Source organism: Cornus florida, unplaced genomic scaffold, assembly GCF_030987335.1.
Source record: "Cornus florida cultivar Cherokee Brave unplaced genomic scaffold, ASM3098733v1 CherokeeBrave_3.0.0_Hap2_Chr06, whole genome shotgun sequence".
Lineage (NCBI taxonomy): Eukaryota > Viridiplantae > Streptophyta > Magnoliopsida > Cornales > Cornaceae > Cornus > Cornus florida.
Genome location: NW_026775576.1, coordinates 82,400,576 through 82,409,512, shown reverse-complemented (window position 1 = coordinate 82,409,512; position 8,937 = coordinate 82,400,576). Strand labels below are relative to the sequence as shown.

The 8,937-nt window shown below is 36.5% G+C and overlaps 2 protein-coding genes across 2 annotated transcripts; both read right to left on the bottom strand.

Moving 5' to 3' along the window:
* Window positions 1–945: 945 nt before the first annotated feature.
* Window positions 946–1,934, bottom strand: LOC132314974 (uncharacterized). Its single transcript, XM_059813734.1, has one exon. The coding sequence runs from the start codon at window positions 1,886–1,888 to the stop codon at window positions 1,274–1,276; it is 615 nt and encodes a 204-aa protein (XP_059669717.1). The 5' UTR covers window positions 1,889–1,934; the 3' UTR covers window positions 946–1,273.
* Window positions 1,935–2,797: 863 nt separating this feature from the next.
* LOC132312359 (probable potassium transporter 13) lies at window positions 2,798–8,334 on the bottom strand. The gene is made up of 10 exons (XM_059810702.1): window positions 7,771–8,334; window positions 6,407–6,638; window positions 6,078–6,326; window positions 5,910–5,960; window positions 5,327–5,587; window positions 5,180–5,232; window positions 4,783–4,897; window positions 4,331–4,585; window positions 3,712–4,234; window positions 2,798–3,628 (listed from the first exon to the last, which is right to left on the bottom strand). The coding sequence occupies exons 1-10, from the start codon at window positions 7,801–7,803 to the stop codon at window positions 3,211–3,213; spliced, it is 2,190 nt and encodes a 729-aa protein (XP_059666685.1). The 5' UTR covers window positions 7,804–8,334; the 3' UTR covers window positions 2,798–3,210.
* Between the last annotated feature and the right edge of the window lie 603 nt (window positions 8,335–8,937).

Below are 8,937 nucleotides of genomic sequence, written 5' to 3'. Positions count from 1 at the left end.
GGTAATGGTTGGGTAATTCACATTATGCTGCCACTGAATCAAATTGTTTGTTACATTCCAAAATATCTCCATGGATGTATGAATCAATTGATACAGGAACCCGGCCTACTGTTTGAAATGGGTGGAGCAGATAAAGATGAAATGTGTTGTGGCAATAAAGCCGTATTGGCTATTATGTGCATCCAACCTGCCGGTCCTTAAATTTGTTTCAGAAACCTGATATCAGCAAAATATGGGACATAATCAGCCAAAACTGAACCAAATGAATTAGTGAATGGGTGGAATGGGTTAGAGAATAGGTTGAAGTTGAGCATCAGGTAGCATTATCTAAAGCCCACGTCAATCCGTAATCCACAAGAGATGCGGCTAGCTCCCTGCACACACTCAGCATGTTGAAATGCAGGATCAGAATCCTCTCTACACTTTTTCCCCGTTGCAGTGTTTCACCAATGACCATTGTAGTGGTGACCAGTTTTTACGTGATGAAATTCGAAGTATAATTAATACGTTTCGTGTGGTGTGGGATACTTCGTGCCAGAGAGAATTTAAATTGAGAAAGCAATGTGGGACAACGGAAGTACAACAAAATCCCTCTTCTTCTAATAAGGGCTCCCCAAATTGGTTGCAAATGAAACATTTGCATCTATATATTTGTACAACTTTATTGTTTTGTCATCTAGATTCTTGAATAAGGAATACAACTTTCTAAAGACACTAGATTCTATTAGGTCAAATTCAATGGGATTTGTACATTGTCTTCTGAATTGAAGTGCTCTCTCTCTTCTGTTGAGACAATCACTCTTTTTAGCACATACATGCATAATACAAAATACATCATCAAGCGGATTGCGAGTTACATTATAAATAGTCTAAATTCATTATTTTGTCGCCTCGAACAAATAATCCACAATCAAACAAAGCTTAGAAATGCCACAAAAAAACAAATAACAAAAAAATGCAAATTTATTTCATTATATTCTCCGTAAGGGCTCCCCAAATTACAAAAGCAGAACAGTGCATTCTGCTATTTCCAGACCTCCACACATCCCAATTTTCTGCTGCTAAGAGTAATGACAGAAACCAGTAACTTCTGCCACCCCCAAAAGTGATACTGATCAAACTTCAAATGAAGAGTTAAATGAAAGGTAAAAAAAAGCCAATTTCAATCAACAAAATGTAACAACATATTCCCATTTAATCCAATCTAACAATTACCCATTTCCAAAAACCAAAAACCCAATATATTTCTGAAATTGATGCTTGTATTGAAACCCTAATTACAGAGAATAATCCTTGTGAGTGCAAGTACCAGGCAAGACACAGTGAAGAAGAAGAGAGTGACAAAGTCCCTAGCTGACCATTTTCGGACCGGTTTGGCTTCAACCCTCAAGCTCTTAGCCCTCCTGAGCGCGTCCACCTCCTTCAACAAATCGAATTCGACACCTTTTCTCTTCAACTCCTCAACACATCTGGCCAAGAGCTTCATATCCTCTTTCTCTCTCTCCAAAAGCCTCTCCAAGTGGCCCTCGACGTCGGTCTTGTATCGGACGGCCCAGATGATCCCGAGAGAGCAGAGGAGGGAACAGAGGGATGGGATCCAAGATCTGTGGCAGGAGAAGGAGGACTCACCTTGTGAAGAAGAGGCAGAGAAGAGGAGGATGAGAGATGTGGAGTGGAAGAGGAAGAAGAAACAGTAGAGTTGGGTGATCTCTTTGCGGGCACTGTCGATTTGGGTCTCTTTGAGAGCGATTCGTCCGAGGATTAGTTCTTCTTCCTTGAGCCATTGCTTCAGAAGAAGCTTGTGGGTGGGTGTTTCTGCGATTTGGTGAAGTGGGTGTGAAGGCTTTGACTCCATTATTGCTGTGCTGGTAATGTTCTGATCAGCCATGTATTAGCATGAGAGAGAGAGAGAGAGAGAGAGAGAGAGATAGAGAGAGAGAATCGGGGAAGCGAGACACAGTAGGGGGAGCGTCTTTAAAGTTTTAAACGGTCTACTGAATTTTGAATTTTGTAACGGTCGAATTGGGGAAAGATGCACGGTAGGTTTCCGGAAGTACCCCTGGCCTAAAATTGAATTATGTTAAAATCTTAAGCCTCCTAACTAGAAATTTTAAATATTATCAGTGCATGAAATTACTTATCTAACCCTTGTCAACAATTTTAGCACTTTTTTATTATTATTAATATGAAAAAAAATAGAAAAATATAAAAAGGAAGATGACACATAATAAATTTGATTAAAAAAAATTTAAAACTATTTTTGAACATTTTTTATATATGAAAAATAAAAATCAATTTTGTAAAAGAAAAAGTTATCACTAGAATGCTCTCATGTGAGTTTGCACTCTTGGTCGATTAAAAGTCAGTGAATATGTTCTCTCAATTCAATAGCTCCGCATGAACTCATGTAAGAGCATTGTTACAATAGATTCATTATTTTAGAAAATTACTAAAAAACTATTCACATTTTCAATAAAATAAAAAATAAAAATTCAAGAGTAAATGAAAACAATATTTTATATCAACCTCTTTCAAATGTTTCTATCATCTCCCTCTTCACAGTGCACTAAGCAAAAACATGAAATACAAACAAAAATGCTACAAAATATGTCCTTTTTACAATCGTGTGTGTGTGTTTTTAGTGGCAAGTATTTCAATAATAGTGTTTTGAGGACATTTTCATATGTAGTAGTGCATGTGTAACTGAAATACATTTTAGATTCAAAATATGCCCATAAGTTGAGAGTATCAGCATACAACAAAGCACAAGTTCAAGCATTCATTGTCAAACAAGAAGGAAAAAGAAACTTGAAGTGGAAATTACCCCTTATGTGATACTAGTATTTAGTATAAATAAAGAGGGTACAATATAATACACATATGACATATATATATATTACATAAAAAGTGTTGTTTTCTTTTCTTTCATATTTCCTATTTCTATTCTTCTCCCAGTTAGGCAGACAAAGAAGTGATGCTGCTACAACTTTCATTCAACATCCACCCCCTTGTACTTGAAGTAAAAAACTCAGGACATTCTTTTTGCCTTCTATCTGCCATAAGCACCCGAAAAAAGCCATACCTTCCCCTCCCTTGTGTATAATGTAATCGCATTTCACAGCTGCATAACCTACATTGGTTAAGGCCAAAAACACTCCAATCTTATTCTTGAATGCTCTGGCACCAGTATATGCTTGTCGCGCGAAAACTTTAGACATGATAAGCTATTCCAACTTCAATCAGTGAGGTATGAGGAATCCCAAGAGCAATTGCTGGTCGTCTGCAGTTGCGTCTGAGAAAACCATAGACGATATCAATGGCAAACTTCTTCAGGAAAGACGACGACTCAATAGCCACAACATAAGTATTGCCCGTAATGTAAGCCACACCAGATTCCTTTGCCTCCATGAGTTCATTCGCCTCCTCACTTAGTCCCAACTTTTGTGACCCCATTTTTCTTCTTCGGCCAGCACCAGACTCCTCTCCCGACGCATTAGTCAGAAGTCCTGATGGTTGTATAATAATTTCCAGTTCTATATCATGCAACTCTCTTTGCAAAAAGTCTGCTACTTTTTCAATCAGTTGGGTTTCAAAATTGTAGCTGTCCCTCACATCCTTGTATCCATACCTGATGATCATAACATACTCTGAAAGAGTGAAAAAAAAAAAAAAAAACTAGTTAGGAATTCAAAAAGTCTAAGCAATATGCACCTTACTATACACCAAAACAGATAGAATTCTCGGGGGCCAATCCTCCCAACAACGAAACGATCAGCATCAAGAACTTTGGGGACCATCAATGACTCGAGGGTTACAAAGATGAGGATCCGATGGAAGGCAGGGAAGTTTGTTACAAAATGGGTGAACATTGGCGGGATACCAGAGGCCAGATTGGAGTAAATTAGGCCGATACCAGGAACCCTTTTAATACCGAGGCTTGGGCCAAGACAAAGGAGCTTGTCTAAGGGTACCTTGTTCTGCAGCTCAAAGGCATGTTTCATTGATGTCCCATATTGCCAGGCCAACATCAGGGACACTATTACCAGAGATAAGAGAAGGGAAAGCCAGCCTCCTCTGTGTACTTTGGCAAGGCAAGCAGAGAAGTAAAGCAGCTCCACAGATCCAAAAACTAGTACAAACATTGTCGCGCCAAGGACATTTCGCTTCCAAACTGTAGTAATAATAAGAAACATCAAGCAAGTCGTAACAAACATCACCATAACCACAGCAAGGCCTGTAAAGACAATGAAAATAAGATCAAGCACCTAAGTTGAAGCTCTTTGACACACACACACACACACAGATAGAGAGAAGAGTGAGGAAAACAAACCGTATGCATTGCCAATCAGATGGGTGTCCCTAAATCCAATCACAACAGCAAGACACGATACCATCAGAATCCAATTCACCTCAGGTATATAAATCTGTCCATGGATTTGGCTTGATGTGTGCACTATTTTCACACGCGGGAAGCACCTCAGTGCCCTGCACTGACTAATAATTGAGAAAGTGGCTGAAATAATTGCCTGACTCCCCACTGCAGTTGCAAGAGTTGCGATAATGAAAACTGGCCAAAATACACTCTCTGCATGGAATGAGAAACAAGATAAGAAATAAAGTGTCAAGAAATTGTGCCGAAACTTTTAACATTGTTGCAAATCATAAAATGTAATAAGTATATGAAATTCTAAACAATTGCATAGCATTGAGTTTGTTTTCAATTGACAGTAAGCGCAAAAAGTATAGCTGAACAACTTCTGTCATTCAGATTGTAGGACTTACCCGGGATGGCCTTGTAGAAACTACTTTGGAGATCCATTTTGTTCTTGGATAGATAAGCAGCTTCACCCATGTATGCCAAAACTAAGCAAGGGTAAACAACTCCTATAAATGCAACCTGCCAGTGGAAGGCGGGAAAGGAAAAATTAATAAATACAAATGAAGTATATGAATAAAACCTATTGCAAGTAGAAATGAACAAAGATAAAAGGATAAAAAAATATGGACATCTTTGTTTGATTAAAATAGTTCAGAAAATAATAATGATCATAATTTCTAGGGAAGTTGGAACCTAAAAAAGGAGCCCATTTAGAACATTCTCTCTTCTGAAGATTTCTAATTTCATTTTCCTGAAATTTTTTCTCCCAAAGCATGAAAATTGGAGGAAAAAGAAAATCACCCTGACAGAAAGTGGGGAGAAATGACCGAGATCGGCAAACATAGCTTCTGCACCTGATAGAACAATGATTAATTTTGAGCCTCACCAGAATAGGTGGTTGTTGAAATGATACGTGAGATTTATGAAATTTATTTCCTAGCGACGAACCTGTGACACAAAGAACAACACCTCCAAGGGAAGTCCATCCATCTTTTCCAGCTTTCTTGAAAAAATTGTACACATAATATGGTGACAAAGCACAGACCACACGAGGATTCCAATGTATTATGTTGTAAATGCCTACACCACTAATGAATACGAGCCAAGCTATCACGATTGGAGCGAAAAGGAAGCCTACTCTGTCTGTTCCATAGTGCTGAAGAGCAAAAAGACCCACCAAGATAACGCAGGCAATGAACACAGTATAATCTGGCAGAATAAGATTATATAAGAGTACTTAAACCATAAGTACTGTGAAGCCTTGGTAACCATCAAGAATCCTCCTCAGTTCTCAGTCATATATGCATATCCAATTAAAATTACAATATATTGACTTTTCAACAAGAATATGAGTGATTCCTTCACTTACACATCCTCTTTAAAGTTTAAATTGCCATTGGAAATCTTGAGATCTTACAATAGCTTCTCTAAACCCAACCATATAAAGATTCTATGTTCCAACTCTATTCCCATGTCTTGAAAGCAATCAAATGGAGCACTAATTAAAATAAAAGTTGCTAATGGAACTTACTTTCATGCAATTCTGGAACCTTAACTTTAATTCCATTGACTGCAGAAAGGACTGAAACAAAACAAAAAGAAGATGTCAACAATTGTTTTCCGAGTATAAAACTACTATTGTTCAATTATTCTTGGAAAATATAAATGCAAAACTCTTTGATTCATTTAGATTTCGTACCAGACATTGTAGGAGTCAAGATTCCATCACCGATAACCATGCTAGTCCCAAGCAGAACAACTAGCAGCAACACAATGCGGGAACTCTGATGCTTTGCAAAGAAGTCCTTTATAAGTAAGCTAGTTCTAGTGTCCTTGGTAGAAGTTCCAGAATTGTAAGAAGACACACACTCATTTGCAGCACGGGAAGAGCTCAAAAGCCCCACCTTTGAGTGCCGGCACAAAAGTGAATACAAAGCAAAGGTTCCACCTATAAAAACAACACTCTCTTCAAAAGCTTATTACACATACTGAGAAGATGTTGTTTATAATTTGAGTCATTGTGAGCACCTTCACCATTGTCGTTGGCTGCCAATACAAGTATAATGTATTTGCATAGAGGAATCAAAGTCAAAGTCCAGAAAACCAGAGAAAGTACCCCAAGAATTTCGTGGTCTTCTTTGTAAGGGCGCAAGCTTCCAGTGAATGTGCTGTGGTAGACATAAATGGTGGATGTACTCAGGTCACCATAAACAATTCCAAAGCTCTGGTAGGCCAGACACAAAGTGTTCTTGAAGAATTTCTGCAAAAAAGGATAGAGAAAAGGGTTAAATTTGTTAAAATAATAAAAATGATAATAGCATATTAGAGGAGATATTGACTATAAAAACTAGACGCTTAAACTAGGGGCTGTTGGAACCTCATAAACAAGGGCAGTTCAGAATTAGAGTGACACTTTTGAAAAACATATATAGCTTGCCAGATTTTCTATAGCTGTGCAGTGGTTTTCAAAAACAAATTGTCGGGTTGGTTTGTTGTGAGATTGAATGAGGTGGACACTGCTGAAACGACTTAGGCCTAATTTTTGTAATGCAAATAGCCTCCCCAGACTCTACAATGATGGGAGCCTCGTGTATTGGGCTAGCCCCTTAAATAGTCTTGGAAGACAACGAAGTAAAAGATAGTCTATCTATTGGATACGAAGAATATTTCAGTAAAAAACACATGTATTAGTCAAAGCATACAACAAATCGTCTATCTATTGGATACGAAGAATATTACAGTAAAAAAACATGTATTAGTCAAAGCATACAACAAATCCATTTAGGTGCAACCAAACAAAGGGTTGCTAAAAATATATAAAAATAAAAGAACCATTCAAATTAGTCTCCTTTCCCTCCATCTTCTTCAAGCCATAAGAAACAAAACAATGGCTAAAGATGTAAGAGAAAATAACACCCAAGTATTTTATATCTTGGTGAAAGGGGAAAGAAAGTACAAAAATCATACAACAGAGAAGTCAAAAATTAGAAGCTTATGATCAAAATTAATTAAGTACCCTGAAATATATTGAGTAATAACAAGAGAAGATATGCAATAATAATAAGTATACATGCAATGGGGGTTTTTAATAATAGATATAGAACAATATATATATATAGACAAACACAGATTACAAGTGGCTAGTCGGATGGGTTGATTCTTTGTTACTAAATAAATAATAAAAATACCATGCATTGAAGATAAAAATTCAAAATTGCAAAAAAATAAAATTCTTATAGATAAACAGAGCAAGGACTAAGATTAAAATGAATAAGAATTCAAATTACTCTTCACAACTGCAAAAGAAATAATGGACAAAACCAACTACAAATAATACAATAAAACAAGTACCATACAATAAATCTAATAGCGTGTAACAGAGAAGCACTTACTAGTCGATTCATAGTACCGTAATCCGTATCCATTTTTCTCAAAACCCAAGTCCAAAATTCAAGATTTCTCCGAAAAATTATAAAAATTTCTTGATATGAAAGATGTTCCGGTGAAGTAGTGGACCAATTTGTGAATATCTCTGTTTTCTCTAACGTTAGAGAATACTATAAGAATCGAATTAGAGATTCTTAGCGTGTAACAGAGAAGCACTTACTAGTCGATTCATAGTACCGCAATCCGTATCCATTTTTCTCAAAACCCAAGTCCAAAATTCAAGATTTCTCTGAAAAATTACAAAAATTTCTTGATATGAAAGATTTTCCGGTGAAGTAGAGGACTAATTTGTGAATATCTCTGTTTTCTCTAACGTTAGAGAATACTATAAGAATCGAATTAGAGATTCTCTGCAGTCAGAATCTGTAATTTTCTCTCTCTTCCCAACTACGAAAGCGTCATCAATGGCAGTAAGAGAGAGAGAGAGAGACAAACTTGGGAAAATGAAAACAGAGGGGAGAGAGGGAGAGAAAGGAGGGAGAAGAGAGAGTTCAACTTCAAAGGTTTTTTTTGATATCAACTTCAAAGTTCAAACAAGAGAAACGTGATGGATTTTTATGGTCAATGTAAACGAAGATATGTATCCACGTGGCAGAATGTTAGTGAAAACTGAAAACTCACTGGGTTGTTTTATTACGGAGTATTATTTTTTTGGAAAAATGTTTAACCCTCTCACCACTACGTTGAATCTAACAAAAAAACAAGAGTGCACCACAATGTCAACCAGTCTGAATTCTTGGATCTGCACGGCGCTGTAATATCGTAGTACAATTACTTTAAGCATGCAATCAATTATGATATATATATATATATAAGGTCAATATACTAAAATTTTGAAAATATAATACAATTATGTTTTTGATAATGTAACACAATTAAATTTAAATTGCACCAAGGTTCATGTCTAACACACTTATGTCAAGCATGCAATGAACCAGCTCAGTCTATACGATTAATTGATCATGCTTTTATTATAAGTTTATTCATCGATTAATTATGTTTTATCCTTGAAATATTGTGGTGTATGCTTGACAAATTTGTATACCATGTAAAAAAGAGTAAACCAGAGGATTCAGGCTTGTAAACAAATAGAATAACAGGTAAAAAAAATG